At 48.1% G+C, this 27,211-nt stretch overlaps 2 protein-coding genes across 2 annotated transcripts; both read right to left on the bottom strand.

Annotated features, from left to right (window-relative positions):
• Positions 1-31: 31 nt before the first annotated feature.
• KNSTRN (kinetochore localized astrin (SPAG5) binding protein) lies at positions 32-4,256 on the bottom strand. The gene is made up of 8 exons (XM_058026658.1): positions 4,193-4,256; positions 3,121-3,250; positions 2,920-2,976; positions 2,616-2,703; positions 1,418-1,538; positions 1,054-1,106; positions 852-926; positions 32-310 (listed from the first exon to the last, which is right to left on the bottom strand). Exons 1-8 carry the CDS (start codon positions 4,254-4,256, stop codon positions 179-181), a joined length of 720 nt encoding a protein of 239 aa, XP_057882641.1. The 3' UTR covers positions 32-178.
• A 1,173-nt stretch (positions 4,257-5,429) lies between these two features.
• DISP2 (dispatched RND transporter family member 2) lies at positions 5,430-24,659 on the bottom strand. Its single transcript, XM_058026818.1, has 8 exons — positions 24,580-24,659; positions 17,029-17,475; positions 14,721-14,750; positions 12,802-12,925; positions 11,868-11,983; positions 11,482-11,600; positions 10,475-10,572; positions 5,430-9,659 (listed from the first exon to the last, which is right to left on the bottom strand). The coding sequence occupies exons 1-8, from the start codon at positions 24,657-24,659 to the stop codon at positions 6,240-6,242; spliced, it is 4,434 nt and encodes a 1,477-aa protein (XP_057882801.1). The 3' UTR covers positions 5,430-6,239.
• Positions 24,660-27,211: the final 2,552 nt, after the last annotated feature.

Genomic DNA, 27,211 nt, shown 5'->3' on the forward strand with positions numbered 1-27,211 from the left:
CACCCGACACAAGGCCGACCGGCCACCGCTGCCGCCTCAGCCCCCCCGTCCATCCCCACCCCGCCGGGGAGCAGCCACAGCTCGTCCTTTGGATCACCCAACGCAGGAACCGGGCTTGACAAACAGGGACCACTGAACTAAGGGTGAAAGAGCAAAAATCCCAGTCCATCCTCGTGCCTCACATTGCCAGGAGCTTCCCCAGCGCTTCAAGTCTGGATTTCCATTCCTTAATTTGAGCTTGGAAGCCGGAGTGCTTCTCCAGGGCGTGCTGGTTCTCCTCTTGTGCTGATTTCCACTTGGCCTTGGCTGTCTGTGGAGAAGTCAGTGCACAGCACGTTTTACTAACACCAGAGTAAGGAACAGAAAAGCCAAGTCCTAAAGCATCTGAGCTCTTCCTCCTAAACTAAGATAAATCTGGGATTTCTTTTACCTTGATTGCTTGTGGAAAATGTAAATTTATCTATGGCCAAAATTTAGGAAGTCTCCTATAACGATTATATTTTAGCTCTAGGTCTCCTTAAGAGTTGTAGAACTGAAATTTAATGACTGTTTTGGTCTCTGTATTGGTAATTATTGAAGCCACTTGTGCTTGCACACGTCTCAGTTTCCAGGGTCACTGTTTTGCAACATTTTCCAATTTAAATCAATTCTCTGGCCTCCAGAATAACAACCAGGCTGGTGGATCCCTCTATTTAAAAGAGGAGTAACAGTTTCTTTAACAAGTGTGTTTGTATTAAAAGAGGAATACTGCAGGTTTTCATCTGGGCTCATGTGGAATAAAAGAGAATTGGGAGGGGCAAAATAACCTCCCTGAGGGTCTGGTGCTCACTGCCAGGCTGAGTCAGTCTTACCTCAAGCATCTCCTTCTCTTTTGCAGCTCTGTGACAAAATAGCGTCAATTCTTCTGTGACCTTGCCAGTTAGCATCTGAAAAGTCAAAAGGAAAATGACTTTTAATATGATGCAAATAAATGTGAGTCTCAGCTGTTTTAGCATCAGGAGAGAAGGGTGAGGGCACATAGACCCCTCAAAGCCCAGTTCAAGCTTTTCTTACTGTTGTCTTTTCCCGGCACGCACGCATCTCTTCCTCCTCCTTTATGTGGCTGCCTGTAAGGAATTCAGGAGGTGCATTAGTGAACCTCTAACATACACATAACTCTGAAAAGCTGTTTGTTCTCAAAGTGACTTTCTACAGCAAGAAATACTAAGTTAGTTTATCCAGGCCAGGGCTTACTACAGGAAGCAGTTCTTCACTTAAGCCATAAAAAACTCCCCAAAACCCCCAAATCCTGGAATTCCAGCAGTATTCCCTAAACAAGGAAGCACAGTCTAAATTTCTTATGAATAGTCAAAACAGAAGGAAAAAAAACATTCTAGAGAAGGAGTACCAGGATGTAAGCAAAGTGCAAACTCCTTACCAGGATTGATGTTTCTGCTTTCTAAAATTGTCATGCAAGTCTCCTGAATTTTCTTGAGCTTCTCAACCTCATGGATCAGCCTCTGGTTCTCCCTCTTTAACTCCCTTAACTTGAGAGTGCCCTGGTTAACACAGGCTGTAAGTGAGACAAGTTCCCAAGGAAATTTTCTTCTCCTTAGTAATACTAACACAAACAAATTCACAGTAGTGCATTTGGCACCAAGAATCAGACATTGCCTTCTGTCTTTACCACCACAGCAAATGAGGCTGTTGCAGGTGCTTCCTCCTTCTTCTTGACAGGAGTAATACATTTATTACATCCACACCCCAGAGCAATTACTAGAAAAATCTGATCATGGGCAAATTCCTTTTAGGCAACTCTATCTTTGCTTGTGCTCCCTCTCATTTATGTAGACAGTGCATGCACTGAGGAGCCTATAAACGTTGTGAAGAAAAGGGTGTCTCAGGTCTTTAAGCCACAGCATTATTCCCTACAGATATTACCAGGCAACTGGATAAGCTGATCAGCCTCCCAAGTTGAATGCAATTCTCCAAGAGGATCAATAAGCATGTGGATTAGGGTGATCTGCCTGATAGTGCCAGAAGCTTTGGGAACATTTCATAGGAAGTCTCAGAGGCTCCTAAGAAAATCAAGCTGTGACATGAGAGGAATGATCATCCCACAGACTGAGAACTGGAAAATAAAGTGAGATTTTACAGCTGTAGGTTACCAGGTGGGCCTCCTGTACATGCCAGAAGTGGTACTAAGCATGTCCTAGAGATACCTCTGAGACCCAGGGAATAAGGAAGTGCCAATTCTGACTCTAAACCTGATTCCACAAAATCAGGTCTGTATGAAACACAAGTCCCTGAACAGTCCCAGCTCTCTCAGCCTTTCCTTTCCTCCAGTCCTTCTGTGGCCCTTTCTTGGACTCTGTCCAGTACATCCATATCTCTTTTGTACCAGGAGCCCAGAACCAGACAAAACATTCCCAGTTTGGCCTCCCCAGAGCTGAGCAGATGGGAAAACAACTTGAAGAAGATACAAAGACAAACAACTCAAACAACTTGTCCAGAAGAATACAAAGACGTTCTGATGAAGACAAGAATAAAAGCAAGACCATCCTTAACATGACCCTCTATGGATCAGAATGCAGGAATTACTCAACAATTTATTTATTTTTCTCTCCTATCCTTACCTCTCCTCTTGCTAATTGTTGTTTGAGTGTTTCCACCAATTGATTCTTGTTTTTCAGCTCTGCTTCTAGTTGGTATCTGCTGAGAGGGCTGTGGAGTTAAAGAACAAAGACTCAGGGGCAAAAATACCAGCGTTGCACACCTCCTAATTTCCCTTTACCCTTTTTTAAGCATTTGTTCTGACCAACAGATTTAATTAGCAAGCTTGGCAGGAAAGCTGCACATGGGTGAGAGCTCATCACCAGCCTTCACAGGAGAACACCACACACAGCACAAGGACAACTAACAGAGGTGGGAGGCACATACCGCCTTGCCACTGTCTTCGTTGAAACTGGTTCCACTTTCTTCGCAGACTTAGGCAACCTTAAAAGAGAGATAAAATAAAATTACCAGAAGACTACAATGTTCTTGCAGATCACCAAGCCTGTTAGTTTGACAAAATGTGCAAAATGAGCCATCTTTAAGACATCTGCCAAATAAATCCGTCAATATTTTGCTTTGATTTACCCTTGGTTTGCAGGCTTGAAGACGCTGTCTGCTGGAACGTTTGAGGCAAAGTGAAGACTGGGAACCACGCTGAGCTCTGGCTCTGATGTGCTGACATGTTTTCTCTTTGAAGGAAAATTCATTTGCAATTCTGCGAGAAAAAGACAGCTGTGAAAGCGCCACAGACTAGAAGTAACCTCCTTTAAGGTCTCTTAAGCCTTTAATTTGAGGTAAAGCAGTTATATCTGGCTAGAATGGAGACTTCTAGATAGAAGTAGAGGTAGAAGTAACTAAGAGTAGACTTCAAGTTTTACCCAGGACCAAGGGTCCAGAATAAGCCAGAAACAGGTCAGATGTAGACATTGTTAAAACACAATCACCAGGCTAGAACTAATGAGAATTTGAAATGATAATACACAATAAAGAAAGTCTCAACATCAAGCAGACATCGTGCCACAAGGTTGTTGTTCAATGCTGGAAGCAAAACAAGCACAGCCCACATGAAATTCTGTTAAGAAACCTCCATATTTTGCTAAGAGTGAATAGCTACTAAAATAACATAGAAAACTAGCTTTTTATGTAGAGTTTATTTCTCTTAAATCACAACTGTTTAAGTATATAAAGCTTTGTTCGCTCAGTGAGTTTAGGAAGCTGCTTTTTCTCCCTCAAGTTAAGTATTTTTCAAATTAAACACCCATGCGCACATTTACATTAGAGCAATGCAGAGTTTCACCGATACAGCCCAGCTCCCATATTTTTAACGTTAATCCTGGGTGTCTTCCGCTTATAAAATGCTACAAAGTGCTGTAAGCAGCATTTAAAGTTTCAGAAAAGTAAGAGACTGTGAATAAAGCATCTTTCGCATCAAGGGGCCGCTGCCTTTAGCCGGTGGAGGGTACACACAGCAGGCTGAGCGTTAACTTAAGTCCTAAACAGGGACCAAACAGTGGAATAAAGCTTCTAATTAGATTTTGGAATAGCCACCACGTAGCCAGGCAGGGATGGAGCACTCTAACGCCGAGGCTCCGCTGCACCCCTGGGCCGAACCCCGCCAGCCGTGTCCCCCGGGTGTCCGTCCGTGCCCCGCGCTCACCTGCGGGCGGCTCGGGCCGGTAGAGCCGGGAGTGCACAGGGATGCGGGAGAGCCGCCTGTCCATGGCGGCCGCGCTCCCCTCAGAGGTTCAAAAAGGAGCGCGCCGGGACGGTTGGGCGGGCCCGCGCATGCGTGGGGGCGCGGCGCAGGCAGAGAGCGCACGGGGCGGGGCGGGGCGGGGCGGGGCGGGGCGGGGCGGGGCGGGGCGGGGCGGGGCGGGGCGGGGCGGGGCGGGGCGGGGCGGGGAGGCGCGCGCGGGCGGGGATTGAGGGCGTGGGCGCTCGCGCCCCTTCTCGCTCGCGTCCCGTGTGCCTCGCGCCGTTTCTGCCTCGCGCCCCCTCCCTCAGGGAGGCGTTGGCGGCCATTACGGGGGCAACAGGCGCGCGCGAGGCTCCTGCCCTTAGGGAAAGGCGGAGCGCAGTTCCTTCCTTCCTTCTTTCATTCCTTCCTCCTTTCCTTCCTTCACTGCTTCCCACTGCCTCTCACTGCCTCACCCTGTGCTTTCAGCACTCGAAGCCCGAGGATCAAGGAGTTTGTGGCCCTCTGTGCAGACGTGCAGGAGTCAAAAGCTGTGAGGGTGACGGTGCTGCTGGTGTGTGAGGTACTAAAATTGTGCTCTAATGCCGCAAGGTGAAATGAGGCTTCTGTATAAAATGTTTCCCGACTTAAAGACATTTTTGCGATGTTTGCTAACATGGTTTTCTTAATGGGTGGGCAATCTCTCCCGACAGCCAAGGGGAGCAGTTCCTTGAGGAGGATGCTGCAGTTCCAACCTGAGGGTGGCTTTGGCTGCCTAAATACCCATCTGAACATTCACTATGACAATCTCAGGATAAAACCCTAAAACTGAAACGTGAAAAATACAGAACCATGCAACTGACATGTTTGATATGTTTCAAACTCTGGTATTAGCTTTAAAAGTCCATGTCCCTAATGGATATCAGGGAGTTGCTGTCTGTCTCCCACAGCACAGGGATAACTCGTGGATGTCAGAAGAATAAGTATTTTAAAGATGTGTACTGCCCTTTGGAAAATATTTTGGGCACTTAAAAGATGAATAAGCACAGTGCTCTTGGTGACAATGAAGCATCACACAGATTTTAGGAAAGGTTGTTATAATCATTTATTGTATGTCAACTTGTAGAGAGAATGTTTTATTTTTCAACAAATAAGGGCAAATAAATATTTGTTTTCCTGTTTGTTTATGGTAGAGAGGCGAAAAACCCTAAAATTCAAGATTCACCAGATATGGGAATTTTAAAAAGTTACATGTTTGAGGGGAATGCCTTGAGTGGAAACACTCTGTAAAGAGGACACAACAAGGCACCTGAGTCTGGGGGGGACAAGAACTTAATCCTTCAAGGGGGAAATTCACACTGAAAATCTTTGGCAGTATTAAAATTCCTTCAGATAAAACAAGCAGAAGTTGTTACTGGAAATAGGTTTGGGCTGGATTCTGCAGCCTCTTCCACAGTCAGGAAGAAGCTGTGTCAACTCAGAAATCTTGACAGGACTTTTTGTAATATCAGAGCTATTTTGATGGGGTCTGTAGATCTGGACTTTGCATAAAATAGAAAATTAAATACTTTATTTTTTATTATTCACAACACACTTCACTTGATACCTAGATTTTTCAGTAGTTCAGTTTTGGGATTTTTTTTAATTTTTTTTTTAACATGAGCTCTCTTTCTCTGTCATTAAATACCTGGGGAGCTTCACCTCATTATTTATCTCAAGCACACAAAACCTAATCACCTTGTAGGAAATGACAAACCAGGTGTACTCGGTAAGTCCCGTGAACAGCTCTGAACATGGCACCACACACTGGAAGTCAAAGGGCTTGTAGTCCATCATGATGGCTCTCACATCCTCACTGGCATCAGATCTGCTGATTCCTGTGAAAACACATGGTTTGCACAGCTGAAATGCTAAGAAATAGTCTCAGTCTCAGCTCTGGGAGAGGTGGGAGGAAAAAATTGATATTTACAGCTCTAAGGACATTCAGGCTTCCCCTTTCCCTGGCAGCAGCTTTGCTTTCTGCGAGGTCTCAGCTGTTGTAACCAGAACTTTGTGCACTGGATCGTTTGATCCAGACATCAGGCATATCTGGCTGGCTGTTGGGCAGCACGACCGGCCCTTCGTTCCCCACTCCAAAGCGATTTTTCCACGAAGAGCTGTTCTGCTGTGATGCAGCTGGAGAGACATCAAAGACCGTCTCCCTCAGGTCCAGCCGCAGGGTATCTCTCTTCCCGTTCAGGTAACCGCGCTCGGCGGTACCGTAGGAGTCAGACAGCTCTAAGGCATCGGGACAGGAACTGGCTGATTCAGCCAGCTTCAGGCCTTGCTCGAAATCGCTGATTGACGTCTCGCTGGAGATGTTGAGCATATCAAAAGAGCTGCCAAGAGAACAAAGGCATCTGTGAATTTTGTAGATGTCAGCAGCAGGGAGAGGGCTGTGGTCTGAGGTATAATCTGACTGCTGCTGGGCAGTGTCACTGGAGCACTGGGATTTATTGAGCTGCCCTTCTTCTTTCATGCCAGCTGGCTGGATGTGGTCCAGCCCAGACCCATCCCATGCTTTCAGACCATACTTTTGACAGCGGCAATCTCGGCAGAGTCTCTCCCTGTGAATTTCTGTTTCTGAGATGCTGTGCTTGTAAGGAGAGGAAGTTTGCAAGGCAGGACACTGGCACAGGCTGACCTGCTGGTCTCCGAGCGTGTCCTGCAGACTCTGTCTCTCTCTTTCCAGGGAGGGGTGCGTTCCCACTCGAGGGCATCTGTTGTCTTCAACTTGTATGTCTTCAGAGAGCACAGAGGGCCGGTTGGACAGCTTGCTTGTGGAAGTGCTGTTGTCAAAACTGTCGCTGAGTTTCCTGGACAAGGGTTGGAGCTCGTATTGCTCGTTTGCAGTGTTGGACTCCTGGACCTTCCGCAACCGGTTTTGCTTCTCGCTGCCCCCACAGGCAAAGTTTCCGTTCGGCCCGGAGTCATCAGAGTAGTCTTTCATGGTGTGGGCACAAGGCCAGAGGATCTGCCCACAATTCTTCTCTGGGCCGAAGAAGCAGCAGAGTGACTGGAAGAAGAGGCTGGCAAACCCACAGCTGATACAATTGATCATCATGATGAATATGCCCAGCTTCCTGTACGCCAGGACCGTGGCAGGCAGCATAATGACCCCTGCAGAGAAGAGAGCAGAAGCTGCCATGGCTGTGGCACAGCTCATCTGCTTCAGGGAAAAGGCCACTCGGCTCAGGCGGTCGGAATGGGGGCACAGGTGATAGGAGATGCAGTAGTTGACAGTGAAGTCAACAGAGAGACCGACTGCAGCTGAAATGAAGAGAGACTCCACTGCGTTGAGCTGCCACTCCAAGAGGACCAAGAGGCCAGTGGTTACCAGGACGGTGCCTGCAATGGCAGTAACGGAGAAAACACTAAGGAGAACGTTCCAGGTCGTGAGCAGCAGCACCACGAAGGAAATGGCTATGGAGAGCCCCATGACCACCATGGTTTCTGTGCTGAGACTGTGCTGGAGATTGTACAGCTCTAATTTACTGGTAAACCATCCGTTCTGAAGCCCCACAGGGGCAGTTTTCATTTCCTCTGTTATCCAGAGGCTGATTTCCTCATAGAATTGTTTGGCTCTGCTATAGTTGAAGGTATAATGATAGATAGTTTGAAACTGCAGCACTAAGGCAGCGACATTTCCCTCCCCATCAAACCTGAGGCCCATATCATGTGTTTCTGCCCCTTCCCTGCCCTCTTCCAGGAGCATCATTTTGATACAGTGCAGGAAGACTTCGCTTCTGTAAGGGAAGGAGAACTGGTTACAGCAAAGGTTGAAGCTGTGGTCTCGCTGGGAGCACTGGCGACTGTTCATCCACCTGAGGAACTCCTCCATGAAGCACACAGTAGATTTCTGTTCTGCATCAGGGTAATAAAAAGTTTTGTTCTTCACTTTTTGGCAGAATTCGAGGAGCCACTTCTGGGCATCAGGGTTTTGAATGGTAAAGGTGGTGTCTGTCACTAGGGTGCCATTGCTTTTTGGATTGAAATGGTCCCCATTATCCACGGGCAGAATGCCCCAGACTATGGTGACAGGCATACGCTGCCCTTCTCCGTGCTCCAGCCTCTCAAACATGAACTGGTGGCAGTACTCGGAATCGTACCTCTCAAAGGGATGGCTCAGCCTGAACACTTGGACAGACGACGTCTCCAGAGTCGGGAGTTTGAGTTTGGGGTTGGAACAGGAAATGTAGGCACCTCCTATGGCTAAGGCAGCAAACCAGCAGATCCAGATGTACCGAAACTTGATGACCCCGCAAGGCAGAAGCTTTTCAAAGAGCAGCTTGGAGGTTTCAGACAGTGTGTTCTGGAGAGCCCGGAGGATGTAATGGACAGAGAGAGCCACTCTCTTGTGGCTGCTGTTGTTCCAGTAGGCTTCTGGCTTGTAAACGCAGGTCGCTGCGATGTAGCGCTCGTAGAGCACGGCCGAAGAGGGCAGCCAGGTCATCATGAAAACCAGGTTCACCAGCACCGAGGTGCCCATGTAGACAGCGAAGCAGCGGATGGCTGTGATGTTGCTGATGTAGCTGGCGTAGAAGGCAGCACCAGTTGTGAAGCACGAGGCCAGCATGAGATAGGCAAAATGGTGCATGGTTTGACTCACCCACTGAGCAAGCCCGGCGGAAGGGTTCTGGCTCTTGCTGAGGTTCCACAGGTCGAAGAAGACAAAAGTGTGGTTGGCACAAATGCTGCTGAGAATGATGACTGCTGTAAGGTTTACAAAAGGGAAATAGGTGAATCTGAAGGCCACCTTGTACAAGAAGTAGGAGATCATCAAAGAACTGACAACAGCAAGCAAGACCATCAGGGTAATAAACACTGAGCGTAAATAAAAAGAAATGCTTAGAAAAATAGCTAATATTGCCAGGACTGGATACTTAGTATCGAGTAAAAGGTAGTGCTGGAATAGTTTCTGTTTAAGGCCCAGGTCCATTCCAGTGATAGATGTGTAGTTATCAAACAGATCCCAGGTTTCAAGGTTGTCTAAGTAGATCCCCATCATAGATGCACCTTTTCTTGTAGGCAGGAAAAGCAGGCTGTATTTGAGAGAGGGCACTTGGTACTCCATTGTCTGGGGACTGAGAAAGTCCCTGTCAACCAGGAAGTGAAGCAGCTGGTAGATGGCATTGAAGCGGGTACATTTTTCTGGGACTTGGGCACACTGAGAGTGTTTCTGTCTGGCAGCTTCGGGGCCTATGCAGGAGGGAGTGAGGACACCTCGGTGGTAGTCTGGAGCACAGGCACGGAGCAGGGCCAGCGTGTGGGAGATGTCCCCTTGGGTTATCTCCAGACACGAAGACCTGTTGTACAGGACAGCAATGTAGTTCCCCAGGGACCAGCTTGGGCAGCATTCATTGGCTTCAGTGCGCTGGCAGAGGTCTCTAAAATGCATGTGGGAGCGTATCTGAAAAACATGAGGGGGCATTGGGTCAGACCCTCTCTTGCAGCCTCAATGTTCCTTACTCACTGCAGTAATTCTCCTCTCCTCTCCTCTCCTCTCCTCTCCTCTCCTCTCCTCTCCTCTCCTCTCCTCTCCTCTCCTCTCCTCTCCTCTCCTCTCCTCTCCTCTCCTCTCCTCTCCTCTCCTCTCCTCTCCTCTCCTCTCCTCTCCTCTCCTCTCCTCTCCTCTCCTCTCCTCTCCTCTCCTCTCCTCTCCTCTCCTCTCCTCTCCTCTCCTCCCCGCCCCTCCCCTCTCTCTTTTTCCTCTTTCCCCTTTATGCAAGGTGTACCACCCATCCCTGGCCATCCTCCCAGGGACAAATCCCAAACACCAAAATTTTGGAAAGTTGGTAGCCTTTGCAAAAATCAAACCCTGTCCATTATTTATATTTTATAACTGCAGATTTGAAATTTTGACTTCTATAGCAAATACAGCTCATCCAATTAAACTTCCCACTTACAAAACTTGCCACCAGTCTCCAGGCTGGTAGCTCAATTTCTGTAATTATGTTCTGCTGCCCAAAATCCTCAGCAGCTTCTGATGGACACCTTTAGCTTCTGGACCAGCTCCTGTTCAGTCTCCATTTATTCTTGTTTAATTTGCAACTGGCAGGTGGGATCATCCCTGTTTTGCCAAGTAGGTGAAATGTTTTGGAATCCTCCAGGTGAAACCTGTTGCATAGCCTGTTTTTTGTCTGGCATCCTCTCAGCAAGACATCAAAGATTGCAGCAGACAGAAAAGAGACAGCCTGTACATGTGTTCTTCCTGCCATCACTGACCTTGTCTTGTTCCATTTGACACATAGACTGAATTGCTTGCAAGTTCCATAAGCTCCCAGCAGTTGTGGACATAAATACCAGCTGGGAATAGCTCTTTTCTGAAATAAAGAAGAAGAAAAAAATCATAAAATGAGGTAATGAAGATGAATCAGCCAGGCTGTTTGGAGTAGACTCTGTCTTCACAGAAAAAAGGAATATATCTCTGTCTGTAGGACAGCTCTGGAGGGCTCCCTGGAGGGAAGCAGGTCACAAGACAGTAGTGAGCATGTGCCTTGTGTGACCTCGCCCCTGCCCCTTGAAATAGGTCAGCAGCATCAGGGCATTCTCAAAATCAAATGTCAGCTTTCCTTTAGTGACTGCTGGCATCTGGTTCTGCATCCCTGGAACAAGGGAGGAGCTTGACTCCAGCCAAAAACCCCCAAGGAGCTGTGGGCTTCGTGTGTGACTTGTGTCCAGAGGTGGATAGAAGGCAGGGAACAGAACAAAAATACCTTAATGCTGTTCTTCTTTCTACTTACTAGTGCCCATTTTGGGACAAATCTGGGGGTTCTTGGAGTTTTCTGTTTTTCTCTCCAGATTTTACTGCCATGTACACTTTTCAAGAAGAAAAGAAGGAAGGAACAGAGAGGGAGAAGGAGCAGACAAGGGGAGGGAGCAGACAGCAAGCGGGGCATGTGCTGTTTTTTCAGAGTATTCACTTTTGAAAAGGGTAAATGGTAAATGAGTCTTTTAATATGTGTTTGCAAGGTATATTTCTAAAGGGAAAACAAGAAATATGGCGAAGAGTTAAGAAGAAGAAACAACTCTTCAGGATTTCTGAACCAGCCTTTTGTGACCACTGAAGTAAGAAGTGCTGGGAGGGCGCTGTCAGAGCTCTCACAGGTGGAACTGCACACACTGCTTGCTTAGAGCAAGTTCAGAGTATTCTCTGTGTCCTGAGCTCTGACAGTTCTGTCAGTTGAGTTCTGGGTGTGCAGTATTTACTGCCTCACCAAAATTTCAGTCACCTGGGGGACCACAGAAGAATCCATCTGCTCCATAGCTGGTTTCCACCATTCTCCGTGTCCTCGCTGCTTGTTCTCCCTGAGCAGCCTTCTGTCCTCTGCCAATGCCAAGGTCATCATAGCTAGCAAGAGGTAAGATTATTGTTAATAACTGTGATTATTAACAAGAGAGTGTCTGGCTGGGTGTTACATTCACTGACAAGGCTCTGGTGCCAGACACAGCAATAGGGAGCCTAAATCCATTGCAGGCACAAGGACTTCAAACCCTCCAATGCCTCAGTTGCTTTTAAGCATAGAATGTATGGAATTCACATAAATATTTTGGAATATTGAATATGTGACTTTACAACCAACATGTTCCTCAAATCCCCCAAACCAAGCTCAAATACCTTTTCTTCTTGGCATAGGGAGAAAGGGAAAGAGTCTTCTTGTAGCCTGTATGGCTCTCAATATTCCTCCACACAATGAGCTTCCTGCCAATGTCAGTGTCCCGTGGCTCGAAACCCTGCACCAAGGAAAAGGGCTTTGTCACAGCTCAGCTGTCCTTAGGCCTCCTCCAGCACATGGAAACTGTAGGAGACTATTACTGCATCTTGGAAAGATACAAATTGAACTTTCCCTGGAAATACTGCATCCCAGAGATAAGAGAAAAAATATGAACCTTTTCCCTTTCCCTTTCCCTTTCCCTTTCCCTTTCCCTTTCCCTTTCCCTTTCCCTTTCCCTTTTCCCTTCTCTTTCCCTTCCCATCAACAATGGCTACAATTATCTCTCCCTGATCTACTAAGAATTTCTCCTCCTTTTTAAGTGTAGTAGTTCCTTACAGAAATGGCACTAATTTTCCTTTTTGTGGACAAACTCTAGTGTATTCTTATTTTCTCAAGATTCCTCCATGAGCCAGAGGCAGGGATGATTTTAGGGAATGTGGCATTTGTCATGGAAAACATTCCATGAGCATAGTGCTCAGAACAGGGCATGCTCTCCAAAAGCCTCATGCACAGACTGCAGGAGCCAAAGCCAGCTCCTCTATCCCAGCTCTGCCAAGCCCATCTATTCACTGTGGGCAATCCCAGCCTTCCAGCCTTGGAAAGGGAACAAAGGGAGCAATCCCAGTTTGTGCTGGCAGTGTCTCCACACTGGAGCGAGGGCATGGTGGGAGTGCACAGCACAGCTGAGGGATGAGCGTGGGCTGTGTTCTCCCTGTGTGTCAGGGGCAGCTGTGCAGGACTGGCACATTCTGCTCATCTTGGAGGGATGATTGATATCACTGGTTGGGCGTGGATTTTCCTTACATTCCTGTTGATCCCTGAGCTGTAGGCACTCACCATTAGGGGCTCTGCAAAGTCAGGCAGGTTCCCAAGCAGCAGCCCAGCCACGGTGCAGATGGCCGCCGCCACGGAGCACAGCAGCAGCACGGCCAGCGGCCACTCCGCCATCAGCTGCGAGTAACTGCACACAACAGGAGGAGAACAATGCAGCTGGTAAGGTGCTTCTGCTCTGAGCACAAACCTGCTGCTGAGCCAGTGAGCTGTGAGTAACTGGAAGGAAAAAATCGGGGTCTCTGGTTTGCACAGTTATTTACTGTGAAGCTTGGAGGCTCTAGTGCAGCTATTAATGAACATATTACACCTCTAACTGGATATTTGCAGGGAGCTCTAATTAAGTTGGGTAATTACATTTTGCCTCTCTGCGTTTTCCAGCTTTTTCAATCAGAAATAATAAAAACCAGACTCTTGTGTCCTCAAGCAAAATGAAACTTTAAACATTTAAGTTCAAAGATTTAGAAGGAGCCTCTTAATTTCCCCCAGATTGTGCAATGTCAGCTGGTGGCTGCAACAGTTTAGGCTACAGATTTCCAAACTGGACCCTGAGAAATCTTTGGGTAATTCTGAAGAGTCCTTGAAGGTAACTGACCCAAGCAAGCCCACTGTCATTGGTCTAAATTAGTGTATTTAGACACTGCTCTAAATTCATACATATTCACTAGAATACATTCAATTTTAATGATGGGTCACAAAATTTTGATGACATCAAAACCCTTCCAGGGATGCAGCTTACTCTGGCCCAAGTATTATTTGTCAGTTACTTTTGTTCTTAAGGAGCTTGTGTAAAATTTTCTCTGCAAGTTCTGTTTTTCCTTTGGGACAAACTGTCTCACATATAGGATGATCTATGAATGTTACTCTCCCACATTTTTTACCAGTGCAAGTTTTACTGTGTCAAGATTTTTGTCTTCCTCAGGAATATCAGTTGAGATGTAAGATAGCAGAATGGGTTCCTGCTCTGGTTTGGCAGGCTAGTTCTTTCTGATGTACTTCTGAAATATAAAAAATTCTTTGTTCAAAAATAGCTGACAAATATTTGTGAAGGGAAGTGGAATAGTTATGAACTTTATTTGAGATGGAATGTTTCTCCTTGCCTGCTCTTTCCCCCCTTTTGTCTGGGACTCCACCGCAGCTTTCAAAATTAGAAGTCATCACAAGCACTTCAAGCGGCTTTTCACATGACTTTTGATTTTTTTGTTATTTTGCCTTTTTTGTTTCAATTTACAATTGCCTTATCAAGTTTGTTTTCACAGATGAAGTCTTTACTAAAAAAATGAACAAAACTGCTCTTCACTCATTAGAGTACTGAATTTCTGGAGGCTATTTTGGATATTTCCATGTCCAATTACCAGAAAAAAGAACAAAAAAATCAGCTGCAGTCGCTGATGACAGAAGGTGCTTATCCAAACCACCCAGAACCAATAGTTTACAAAAGTCAGATTTTAAACAGAAGTAGAAGGCAATCAAATTATTTTAATTTTGATAAATGTATTTAAAATTTTCTGTCTTTTGAAAAGATGAGTTTACTTCATGGACAGGCTCTTTTCGTTATTGCTCCTCTGATGAGACAAGCTGGATTAATCTTACACACACACACACACACACAGACACAGATACATCTAGAATTATTATATATATATAAATATATATATAAAGCTACTGTATGGGTTAGGGCCAGGCACCTGCCCAAGAACAGCTACTGAGACAGTGTTACTATTCATTAATGCAGGTTAAATTGATCTCACAAGCAAATGGAGATTTTTCCAAGGAGTGGAAAGCCCCAGGAGCGCTGACCTCGCCTCTGGAGCCAAGCCTGCTGGGATGTCACCAGCAGTAGCACTCTGCTTCTCCTAATAGCAGGACAGGAGAGCACTGATCACAGGGTACAAGGACAAGGAAGCTTTTGCTGTTAAACATACCTTTTTGGCATCCTGAAAGCTTTGTCATGTCTGCAGACAGAAAGGAAAAAAGATGTGTTCATTTATTGTTTTCCTGGGAAGCCCTATCAGTGCTGGGCTGATCCCTGAGCAGATTAACCCTTGCAGTGATGTAAGCACCAAGGTGAGCGAGTGCTGACACAGTTCTGTCACTGTGTGAATTAGTTAAATGAATAATAGAGCCTTTTCCTCTCCCATTTTAACCAAACAGGATGGGAAGCCATGTAGTCACTCCTCCTTTTGTCCCTCTCAGAAAACCTTCCAGAGAGAACTGAACATTAGCAATGCAGTCCTATAGAAATCCATTAAAATCTGTCTGGTTTAAGTGCTTTCCCTGCACTTCCTAAAGTGTTTCTTGACAAAAGCAAACCTCTTTTTCAAATCTCATGAGCTGGGCTAGCAACAACTATAGTTAGTTTTTATTTTCTCTTTAGCTCAGCTCACCAAAAAGGTGACTCTCATTTGTTTCCTAGGTCCCTCCAAGGACTGTCTTTTTAGGCTATAAGAGCAGAAAGCCAGTGGAGCTGCTAAAAATATTTGATTTGGATTTTCTTCACAGAGGAGCATTTGTTACTCCTACTTGAAGGGCTCTAAGAGGGGGAATAAAGAAGCCTTCTCCAGGGGATCCAAAGTTTGTTAATGAATCCCTGAGGACAAGCCCTCCACCAGCATCCTGGCAGAAAAGCTGCATCTTGTTGGGTCAGGTATCTCCAGGACCTTTTGTTCTGCTCTCTCTTTCTGCACTGAAATGTCCCCTTGAAACATAACCCAGTCTGGCACGGCCTTGGCTTGGTCACAGCTCCCAGAGAACTGCTCCCACCTCCTTCCACAGCTGTGCCAGCTCTGCTCAGCCAGTGCTTCCTCCTCCTCTCACCCTCCCACACTCCTGCTCAGCCTGGGAGAAGGTCCTGCTGCACTCCAATATCTGTGCTGGGCAGATGGTCCCCCCTCCTTGCAGCAGCCAACCTTGAGGCAGCTCATCCTTCCTGCCCTTGTTATGAGTGGGAGAAATGGAGCAGCAGTGGAGGAGAGCTCCCCATGGCACAGTCACTCTGGGTGGCTCATGTAAAAAATGATTCTCTGTTTTGCTCGTCACGCTAATGCTCTGGAGATGTGGGACAGAGAGGAGCAGAGCAAAAGCCTGCCCAGATTATCAAAGCGAGCTCTCTCTGCAGCAGTACACTGCCCATCCTGTGCTAATTCCCTCACAATAGCTCTTCAAGCAGATTTGCTTGGATTAAAAACCTCATTCTGGCATTATTATGTTATCACTTTTCTGACTGCTGGCGCTGCACACTCTGCCAGGGATTTACAATCCAGTTGTGCTTCCTGCTTAACTAACCTGTTACAGAGGATGTGGTTGGCAATTTTGTTGATAGCACATGAGTGAAAAAGGATCCAGGAAAACGATTCAGAAAAAGGACCCAGGCTCCTTTGACTGCAGTTCCTCTATACAAACACAAGCAAATTAAATCCTGTGTAAATGGCTGGAAAATGAGGCTCTAAAGGGCCTTTGTGCCTAACACTGCAATGCTGTACACAGGCAAGAAAGGGATCCTGTGCCATCTTTTATCAGGATTCAGTGGCTATGGCTACAGCAGTGAAGGGATCACGATCTCTTGTGCCAGAAGGGGACCCTAAAAAGCACACTCAGGAGGAAGGATGGTGCTGGCTGGAAGGAGCAGAGGTTGTAGCTCAGGCTCTTGTTACCCAGGCACTGCACACAAATGGATTCTGACACGGACAACAAAGAATTCATACACTGGTTGCTGCCCAACCTGGAGAGCCAAATAATGTTCTCCCCTTTTGTATCTCTCACTGCTCAGCTGTAGCCAGTGCTTGTTACCCTCTGCTGCCACTCTCTCCCAGCACTGGCAGCAGCTTCTGTGGGCGCAGGAAAAGAACAAACTCTATTCCCACCACTGAGAACTCTGCCAAGATAAAGGACTGGCAGCTGGGTGGCTTGGAGTGCAAAGGGAGAAAATACAGAGGTAAAGCAAGATGGGCCTATTCACAGCTGCGTGACCTAGGAGTGACTGAGTGACCTTGGCTTTAGCCAGCCACTCCCTTGAGAAGGAAATCCCACCTCTCCCTGGCGTGCTCTCTGTACACCCACACAGAGGTAGACAGCAAACTGGATCCTTCTGTGTGTTTTGGAGCAGCTGCTGCCCCGAGCTGAAGAGCAAACCCACGTTCCATCCATCACAGCTCAGACCCTGCTCATCCCTCCCAGTTCCCCCCACCGAGTGTGGAAGCTGCTCTTTCACGCCGCCCTCCCTGTGCCCCTTACCTGACTGTGACAACGTGGTGCTGCACCGGCCGCCGCTGCCCGGGGGACCACTGCTTCCAGGGCGTTTCCGAGGCCTCGGGGTGGGAGGCGGCCACAAGGTCCCCGCTGGAGAGGTGGGAGCACAGCACGGGCCTCTCGCCGTGCCCAGGGAGCGAGGGCAGGCCGTAGCTGCCTCGGGACTCCTCCTGGCTGCAGGGGTAGTACGGGTGCTGCTGCTGGGAGTCCTGGGAGCTGGCTGGCACCTGCCCGTTGGACTGGGTGGAGGCTGGCCCAAGCGTGTGGCTGGAGGAGGGCAGGTTGTCTTCTCCCAGCCCAGGGGATGCAGGAATGGGGCAGTGATGGACTGGGCAGATTTTTTCCCAGGAAGTGCCACTGTAGCTGAGCTCAGCATTCCCAATCTCTGGCATGGCAAGGCAGGTCTGGCAAGGTCCTGCATTTTGTTTTTCCCTATGAGAGAAATGAAGGGAAAGGTAAAACGGGAGAGGTTGAAAGGCTGCGCTGGGGAGCTGCATCCCAGAAACTGGAGATGCTTACAGACCTCCCACATAACACAAATGTCAAACTTCACCCACTGTATCCTCTACCAGGAGTCTGCCTGAGGGCTGAACTGGATTATGCTTTTTATAAAGACATCTATGACTCATTCAGGGATCCCAAGCGATGGAGAATTCTTTAATCCATCCTTTGTGTGTGTTGCTTCAAAAGTTTGAAAAATTGGGTAATATCCCACCCAAAAATTCTCTGGGATATTTCATTGTGCCAGGAGGGTCCTAACTGAGGACCCAGAGAAATTACACAAGTCTGGACTAACAGAATTGAAAGGAATCTGCATATGAAGAAGCCACTCAATTATCTGCACTCCTTGGGAGGATTAATTAGTGTGATTGCTCTGCAGGAGGACTGGCACTGCTCCATGTTGGGTCAGCAGGAGAGTGAGTCATCCCTGGCACTGACACAGCTGAGCAGTGAACCTGAGGGCTGTGACAACTAACAGGGCCTTCAGCCTCCAGCCTGGCACATTCCTTCGTGGCTCCCATGTCCTGCATGCTCCACTGGGCTCTTCAGGAACTTTTTAGACACACATCTCCCAGGGGTGACAGCAACAAATTTTATTGGTCTTACCTTGTAGGGAGGGGATGGACTGGGATCTCTATAGATCCTTTGAATCTTGACTATCCTCTGGCTGCTGAATTTACTTAAACAAAACATTTGCAGACTCTAGTACCCAAGTAATGAGGTTTCTGCAGGATACACTTTCTTCCCTCCAAGGAATGTAAAACATTATTTCATTCCTATAGTTCTTGATTTATGGAGCCTGAGAGGTTTTGCTAGCTTTGAGAAAGTTTGAATAATACTTTGAGGGATTGCTTAGTATGTGTGACACCAAAAACCCCTTCACACACCATAGACTGAGGTCCTTATGACCCCAAAAGTGCTTTAGGAATTACTGTCCCAACAGCAGCAGTTTCTGGTCCTTGTTCAGAGCATGTGCCATGGTCTCTTACAGCTGAATGATGTGTCTTGCTGCAGTGCCTGGCGTCCAGGATTAAAAAGGACAAACAGTTCAGGCCAGCCAGAATCACAAAATGTCTCAAGTCATCAAAGAATTATGAGATTTGGAACAAGACTGCAGTGAAATGAACTTTAGCCTAAGGCACCTTGTGTGATCTGGGAAAAAATGAAGGTAAAAAGTTGGGGAAAGGATATCTTTTATATTTTTCTCACAGCCTTGGGAAAGGGCAGAATTTTAGTGATTACATGTCTCTAGAATTGCACCCAAAGTTAACTGGCATGAGATTTTTAAAGACAAAAGAATCTGGAGAATACTATTAGCTCAGTATTGCTTGAAAATTGCTATTTTTTCCAGAAAGCAGGACATATTGGCCTTGGCAGTCTGTGCTGTGTACTTTCCAACATCAGCTGAGTTTATCAACACTGATAAACTATATTTCATGATTGTACCAAATGGGCTTATTTCATTAAAATCATGACAGCAGGGTCATGTTTGTGGTAGCAGTTACACCACTGCCAATGTGGACACTCATGGCACAGGCATCACATGTAGCTTCACGTGCATATTGTACTAGTTCAGGGAACAGTAACAGAGAAATCTTGCCTGATTAACCACCATCCAATGCTACATTTAGTTTCTGAGCCTAATGAAAGCTGCAGAGTTACAGACACAGCGCATTCCTGGGTCCTGACTTCAGAAGCCATAATTGATGTGGTGTCTGTGCTGAAGCAGGTGCCAGAAAACCAGCAGACAGGTGTGTGCACACACCTTATCTCACCTCAGTGAGATAAGTTTGAGATAAGGTTGTCCCCAGCAGTTCCAGTGCTCATTTGCCTCTAAGCTGCAATCAAGGTACTGGTACTGAGCTGGTTCAAAACAGCAAGAGGGAGAGAGCTGGCAAAGCAGAAGCTCCTGAACTGTGACAATGATATCCCAGTCACCCACAGAACTTGTCAAATAACATCAACAATAGGCTTGAAGTCCTTGCTGTCCTGTCCCAGGTGGATTAGTGACAGGATTACCTGGCCTTTCAAGCGTGCGATTTGTGTTAGAGCTCTGTGTAAAGGTAGTTCACAACAGGAGATTCCACACTTGTCATATATGGGATTACAAATGCAGAGCCAGCAAAGCTGCTCAGGAGATGCAATCTGAAATCTTGTTTGGGGTTCTTACAGCCCCATCAGAGCCCAGGGAGGGATTCAGGTGCAGCACGGGGAAGGAGAGCTGCAGACAGAGCAAGGAAAGATCAGGGTCTGTGGCAGTCAGCACATAAAATTACACCTTCAATTAGTCATTGCACTTCTCTGCTAATTACAGCAGCAACCTGATGGGAGCATGCTAAACCACCATGTCCCCTACAGTGCTGGTGAGCTGCAGGGGCAGAGGTTGTTTGGGACAGCTGACCTGGAGGGTCCCTCAAGCCACACTCTCAAGCTTTAAGTGTAAATTATTCCACTCCTCCCATGTGTCCAGTGACTTTGTGGTTTGTAGTTTTGTACTGCAGGGAATTTTCATCAGAGCTGAGGTCATGGTGGTGTTATGCTTTGACAAGGTCTAGACCTTTTCTGATTGCCTTTTTGTTGCCTCTAAGTTACTCTTTTTCCTCTACCTTGATCCCATTGTTTTCCCTAGCTGCACGCTTTAAATAGGTGATGTTCTCCTACAGTGCATAATAATTCATAAAGACACTGCTGCACTTACATCTTGTGTTTTGGTGTTCCTACACCTGTACTATATTTCAGATTTTTTTTTTTCAAAGGAAAAGCAAAATTCTTATCCCTTTAAACTACTGTGCACAGTAATCTGGGACCAGAGGCTTTTCATGACTTAATTAGCCTCATCTGAGGGTGAGTATGTGACACTGGACAGAACAAAAGGGCTTTTACAAAATACACTTTGAATGTGGTCAGGGAGAGGCAGGAGACCACGCAATGACAAATTCCTCCTCCACAAACCCCTCGGCTACAAAACCTCCTGGTGGGGAAAGCAGATGCCAAACTCTTGGATATTGCAGATTGCCTCTGGGTTTTCTGCACATACATCGGTAACGTTGAGTCTAATATTTCACACAAAATCACACTCTCCTTGTTTACCATCTTTGCTGTGAAATGCTGTCAAGTTCTGCTCTTCCCCCGCATGTCGTTTCCTAACTCAATCCCTGACCTGCTCAGTGACTTCAGATTCTGGAATAACTTTGGCAAGTTTGGATCATTCACTCGTGACTTCTCTCCATTGTCTCTTTCTCAGACTAAACAATTACAGCTCTGTCAATCACCCTCTGGATATGAGTTCCCTTATGCTCACCCCTCTCCAACTCCATGACGATGTGACCTTGGCTATCCACAATCTCCAGGGAAACCTGGAGCTTGCAAATAATGATGGGTTTGGATAATCACTGCTGGCAGCTCGGCAGAGTTCGAGTCTCCACTTGCTGCTCTCCCAATTAGCTGTAGTGCTGGTGAGCTTAACCTTTGCTCTGCTGAGGTCTGCACCAGACACGTAGGCTGCTCCTCCTTTGCCTGAAACCGTGTCACTATTACTTTTCTGGGCCCTCAGGACCCTGAACTATGTTAGAAGAATGTTTCTGGGGATTTTTGATGTCTGTTTGCTGTCAGACATGAGGAGAAGAGGGCAGAGCACCACACTGGACTCTGCTCGCCACGCTGACACTGACAAAGCCTTCTATTTTTAAGATTCATTCCCACTCTGGGCTGTGTCAGATATTTGATATGTTTGGGATTAAACAGGCAGAAATTGTGTCTCAGCTGCAGAAAAGCCTACAGAGGCAGCTGACGGCCTCCATTTTCTTTTCCAGGCTCAGCTGGATGCAACCACAGAGATGCTGGCAAAGGAGAAAAGAAGGGGTGTAAGGGAAGGGATGGACTAGGGTTAACTGCTCCTGTTACCCACACCAGTGAGCTGTGTTGCTCTCACTGTTTGCTTCCCTGTCTCTTGCCCTGAGATGTCTAGACAGAATAATAATCCAATTTGTGGACCTGCCCAAGCCACTCTGAGTGCAGCAGTGCTTCTCTGAGATGAGTACCAGGGCATAAACACCCCACAGTATGTGGGGGACCCAGCAAAAGGACTGGAGCTTCTTCCCACCAGGAAACAGGAAAGACAAGGTCAGGATTCCTAAGGAGACAGTTTTCTGCCATTCCAGGTCTGCAGGGATGTGGAGCAGTGGTGGGATACAGGGTTTGTGGCAGGAGCCAAGGGCTGTATGCTGTCAGTCTGTCCCCCTGGCAGCGATTATCTCCCTTTTCCAGAGACCAGCATCCATCTGCCCCACAGAGAATGGCTGCAGGACCTGCCTTTAGGGTTTAGCTGCTCACTTGGCCCTAGCAGGGTGCTTTACTGGAAACATGCCATGTTGGCTTCTTGCTCCCACACAATTCCCCTCAGGATGGTTTCGTTCTGCAGCACACAGAGCCGAGCTGGGCTGGAAGAAGCTTTGCAGGCAGGGAAATAGTACCATATGACCACCTTCCTTTTCCTAAGCAACTCCAGTTTTTGGCTCTCTCTGCTCTTGCTGTCCCCCCCAAGCCACAGCAGCAGGAGAGGTTCTGAGAGGGTAATGGGCCAAAAATATTCAGCCTTTTGCAGGACTGGCCCCTTTCTCTGCCTAATTCCACCCTCGTCACCAAACCCATTTCTATAAGCACTGGGGGTTTTTTTAATAGATCATTTCCCCCTTTGCATACTAAAGAGAGGATCAAGAAAGAAGCACTTTGCATATGAAAGATGGGAAACACCTACTGAGTGAATGGAGCTGTCTGATGCCTGACTCAAACTACAACTTCTCCTGTTGCCCGAGGATTCTCAAGGGGGAATAAAAACAAGTGGAAAAATGGCAGAAGTCTGTACCTTGCCTACAACCAGAGCCCTTTTTCATCAAGAACCTTTGCTCAGTTAGACATTAAGTGCCACAAAATTTCATTCAGAAAAAAAAAAAAAAAAAAAAAAAAGCTAGTTTGTTCCTCTTTCCCCTTTTTTTCCTTCCTCTAGCAGAGTTTTGTTTGCATATCAGCTGTGCAAGTGTTCCCCAATGAAAAAGAAATATGAATTCTTTCTGGATTAAATCCATGTGCTATAGGTCAGCTTCTAGACTAATAGCTTTTTCCTGGAGAGCTGTAAATGACTTTTTAAGAATGTGCTTTTATAATGGAATTTAAATTTCTCTTTGAACATACCACCAGCAAAACTGCAGTGGAGCTCTTGAGAAAAAGAGCTTTTTTCTTTGTATTTTCTAAGGCGATAAGAATGCCCTTTCCCTGGGATTAGGGAAGGGTTCAGTGAGTTTCACTGTCACCTCGTTATCTCGCTCCCTGTCTCCCTGACAGGGAGAGACAGGCACTCCTGAGCAATCCATCTCCTGCTCTGGCTGCGGCAAATCCTTGTGCACTGAACAATTCCTGCCGAGTTCTTTTGTTTTGCTTTTTCAGTCTAGCAGCAGGATCGTGCATACCCTTGAGAAGACCTACAGTTTTTTTGTTAGTGAGACTCCTGAGTATGTTAAATCATCATGAAAAATTAATGAGACTGCAAAACTCTGCTTCCCACGTTGTCTGCCAGGAAAAGTTCAGTTTTATAAACCTTTCCATTGACTTGTGCAAATAGCCTTACCTTTACGCCAGGCAGCTGCTGCTGCTGCTGTGGGTACAGGTGTTTGTGCTGGGATAGAGCCAGAGGCAGAGGGCTCAAGGCTCCCACCCAGCCTTCAGTGCCAGAACAGCTCTGTCTGCACTGGGAAAATCATACTTGCTAAGCCTTGTTTAGAAGGAAAAAAAAAAGGAGTTAAATGGAAAGGGAAAGGAAAAGAAAATCACCACCTTAGTGTCCCAGGCTGAAAGAGGCCAGGAGGAAAGTGGTGTTTTCTGACATCTGTGGTTTTTTGCTGATGCAGTGAGCATTGATGATCAAGAGCCTTGGCTAGGGCAGAAGGTGGAGACCACAGAGCTAAGACTGAGTGAGCAGCGTGGATGAGAAATACATCTGTGTCAGGTGGCTTAACTCTCTGTAACTTACCTCTTGCAGGCTGCAGTGTTCATTTCAAGACCTGTCTGAATGGCCTAGGAGTACTCAGACAAGCAAAGAAAATGGCTCCAATGACAGCTTTACCCCCATTGAATGCACGAGGTCTAAAGCAGTGCTGGACTGTGTGAGAGCCACAGGAGACTGAGACCCCCAGGCACGGCAGCCTCTGGCCGGGGACATCAGAGCTGTCTGACAGCAGTGAGTGCCCTGCCAGTGCTCCCGGGCGGGTGGGGCTCCCTCAGCCTGAATATCCTGTACCAGACAGAAATGGAACCCTTGGGCTTTCAGAAAGGATTTGTGTGCTGCTGACCTCGGGGTGTGCTCTGTCAAGCAGAATCTGAAGAGCTTAGGTCTGTTGCCCTGGTCTAACAAATGCCAATGTACTTGTGAATATGGGATGGCTCCTTGCCCATGATTTTGGGCTTGTTGATGTTTCCAGAAAATGTTGATGATTGTGGCTGCTAACCTGGCTTAAGACACCAGGTAAGGGAGCATATGGCACAGGGGGATGAGGGATGTGAGGGTTTATGGAGATCTTTGGACTGAAACCCATGTTTGCCCACAGCTGACTGCAATAAGGCTCTGTCTGAAACAAGCTGAGCTTCCCAACAATAGCTCTCCCGTTACTGCAGAAGGGAGAGCACACCATGTTGCAGGATCAAAACCTGCCCGTGAGGCCAAACCAGGAAGCCCCCCTGGCACAAATAGCTGTGCTTGGTGCTCCTGGCCCCAGGGCAGGAGCAACCAGGACCCCAAATGGGCAGCACACGTCGCCAGAGCCCGAATCGCGGGTGGGCAGCCTTGCAGGCTGCGAGGGACTGTGTGTGCACCCCCGGTGGGAGGATGGGACACACCTCGGCAGGACTGGGGGGTCCCTGTCCCAGGAAAACCCGGTGACACCGACCACTTCCACACACAGAACCGGTGGTGGCGGCAGGGCTGCAGTTCCCACCCGCCGGGGCACCGGCTCCGCGCCCCTGTCCCGATCCCGCAGCTCCTACCTGGGCGAGGCGGGGTCGCGACCGCGGCGCGTCCCCTCGGGCCGCGGCTCCCGGGGCGGCGGGGCGGGCGCGGCCTCCATGGCCGGCGGCGGCGGGCGCTGTCCGTGCCCGCGGTGCTGAACGCTCCGGAGCGGTGGTGGCGGTAGCGCCCCGGCGCGTCCCGGCTCTTGCCCGGCTCGGCTCGGCTCGGCTCGGCTCGGCTCGGCTCGGCTCGGCTCGGCTCGGCTCGGCTCGGCTCGGTGCGGCGCGGCTCTGCCCGATTCGGCGCCGCTCTACCTGGCCCGGCTCGGCTCAGCGCAGCTCGACTCGACTCGGCTCGCCTCGGCGCGGCTCGACTCGGCTCGGTTCGGCTTTGCCCAGCTGGGCTCTGCCCGGCTCGGTGCGGCGCTTGCGCGGCCGCGGAGGCGGGCCCGGCGCGGGGGAGGGGGGGCACGGGGGCGCAGCCGCCGGCACCGGGAGAGCTGCGGGGGGAACTGTAAGCCCCGGACCAACCTGGCTGTCGGGGATGGGGCTGAGCTTAAGGGTACGGAACAGGAGCTCGAGGCACCGGGCATCCTTTGGGCAAAAATATTCCCTCATCCCTGCAGTTGTGCTCCTGCTTGGCCCGGGCTGGCACTCCCAGAAGTGCTCCTGGCCCTGTGTGGCAGGTGCAGGGCAGCGTTTTGAATTGTTGGCTTTTAGAAGCATTAAATAGGTAAAGGATCTTTTGAAATAGATGGTAGGTTTGAAACAACTGAGTTGAAAGCATGGAGAACACAAGGAGGTCAGGCGTGTCCACCTCCTTGCAGGATCCTTCAGTCCTTGTCTATCCATACTATGACATTGCTCTGAGCTGGGTGGTAGCCACGCGTGTCTCCTTGTGCATAGCTTCCTACAGAGCTGGTGGAGGGTGGCTGCTCCTTCTGTAGCTGCTCTCATGCCAATAACCATGTCAATGACTCATGCAGGAAGGGCTTGGGACTTTCTTGTGGCTGTGTGTATGGCCATGGGAGTGACAGCGACCTTCTCTGCCTTGTCACTATCCATTTGTGTGGCTGTGGGGATGGCTGTGACCTTCTCCTTCCTCGTAGCCATGTCTGTGGACCTCACAGTGGTAGTGACCTTCTTTCTCATGAGGGTGGCATCCTTTTTGCTTCACACATGCAGAACAGCTGAAGCAAAAAGGGAAAGTATTAGAGTGGAGAGTATCCTATAACTTCCACTAATCTTCTAGCTGCTTAGAGTAAGCCCTTCCTGCCTTAATGACTTAAATGCCCGAGGCAGTTTAAAGAACAAAAAGCTTTTCCTAATGCCAGGGTGGGTGACTCTCCCACCGAAGGCTGACACCTCTCTGAACCCAGCAGGAGGGAGTTTCCAGGACAGCCTGCGGGCAGCGCCGCTGGCCCAGCGTGGTGCTCTCTTCTGGGCAGGGCTGCAGGGAAAGCCTGCTGTTCTGAGCCTAGCCACAGAAATGTCACTTGCCTGGTAGGATCGGATCCACTGCTAGGAGCAGCTCCAGAGCAGCTTGTATTGGTATGGCCCAGCAGGAAAGACTGAAACCTGGTATCTGCTGAAAAGATTAGCTAGCATTAATGTGGTGACAAGGACATAGGTGATATTTCCTTTTCATTCTTCCCGATGCTAAATAAAAATTCTTGCAACAGTAATGATATTAATAGAGCCATGGGAGCCGCAAATGGTGGGAATCAGCTGGATTCCAAACATCCCACTGCTTCTGACAGACAGGCACATCTTACAGCTTTAGTTTGGCTCAGCCCGAGGTGCGAACTCCTTGTCTGGTAAGTGGGGGTGATCACACTTCCTCACTCCCACAGCTTGGCAGGTTTCCTCTGTACTGCTGCAAGGTATTCAACCCATGGATTAATTATTTTTCATTGCCCTTAGCCAGGGGCTATAGCAGGGCTGGTGCTCCCAGCTGGCTGCAAAGCACTGCCCTAGGCAGCAGCAGTGTTGCCCACATCTCTCCTGGGGCTGCTGCTGCTGCTGCACTGCCAGGGCTGGGGGGACCAGCTGTGGTAGTCAAATCCGGGAATCCAGGAGTCCCTTACTTCAAACCTGCTTGGCTCCTGCCCCTGCAGTGCAGCAGAAGAGGAACTGCCTCTCCCATCAGCCAGAAGCTGATGCTCTCCTTAATGTGGTGTGTCATTTGGAATATTGCCACTCTGTGACCTCCCTGTGCTTGACAGCTTGAGACTGGTGGGGCAGATCTCAGTGTCATTCTAGGGGAGGCATGTGCTGATCCCAAGATGTCCTCTCCTTACAGAAACAACCTAAGGGTAGGAAGAACACGTAAATGGGATTCCCAAACTATTTTAGGAACTAGGGACATAAATGCTTCCCACAAGACAATTCCATCAAGATGTAAACATCCTTCATCTAGAGGAACTCTTTCTTTCACAGTGCCTGGCAAACCACAATGGGTAAGTCAGCAGCATGGAGCCCAAGTGGTCCAGGGCAGTCTCTTTGGATTGGGATGTATCCCTGCCTCTTTTTCTGCAGGCAACACTACCCCAAATATCAGGGAAACCATGCTCAAAGCTGACAGCTTGAAGTGGTGACACCACCATGGTGTTTTGCACAGTGCAAAAACACTCATGTCATGAGTTTCGTAGACACCCAAGCCCCTGAAGTC

Source organism: Melospiza georgiana, chromosome 6 (genome assembly GCF_028018845.1).
Source record: "Melospiza georgiana isolate bMelGeo1 chromosome 6, bMelGeo1.pri, whole genome shotgun sequence".
NCBI lineage: Eukaryota > Metazoa > Chordata > Aves > Passeriformes > Passerellidae > Melospiza > Melospiza georgiana.

What these genes read in the sequence shown, in the direction of transcription:
- DISP2 (XM_058026818.1), bottom strand. Translation starts at nt 24,659, where the DNA reads ATGGAGGCCGCGCCCGCCCCGCCGCCCCGGGAGCCGCGGCCCGAGGGG. An exon ending in CACCACGTTGTCACAGTCAG is followed by an intron (nt 14,751 to 17,028) that starts GTAAGGGGCACA and finishes TTCTGTCTGCAG; the next exon opens with ACATGACAAAGCTTTCAGGA. An exon ending in GTCAAATGGAACAAGACAAG is followed by an intron (nt 9,660 to 10,474) that starts GTCAGTGATGGC and finishes CATGTTTTTCAG; the next exon opens with ATACGCTCCCACATGCATTT.
- KNSTRN (XM_058026658.1), bottom strand. Translation starts at nt 4,256, where the DNA reads ATGGACAGGCGGCTCTCCCGCATCCCTGTGCACTCCCGGCTCTACCGG. An exon ending in AACAATTAGCAAGAGGAGAG is followed by an intron (nt 1,539 to 2,615) that starts GTAAGGATAGGA and finishes TGTGTTAACCAG; the next exon opens with GGCACTCTCAAGTTAAGGGA. An exon ending in CGTGCCGGGAAAAGACAACA is followed by an intron (nt 927 to 1,053) that starts GTAAGAAAAGCT and finishes TTGACTTTTCAG; the next exon opens with ATGCTAACTGGCAAGGTCAC.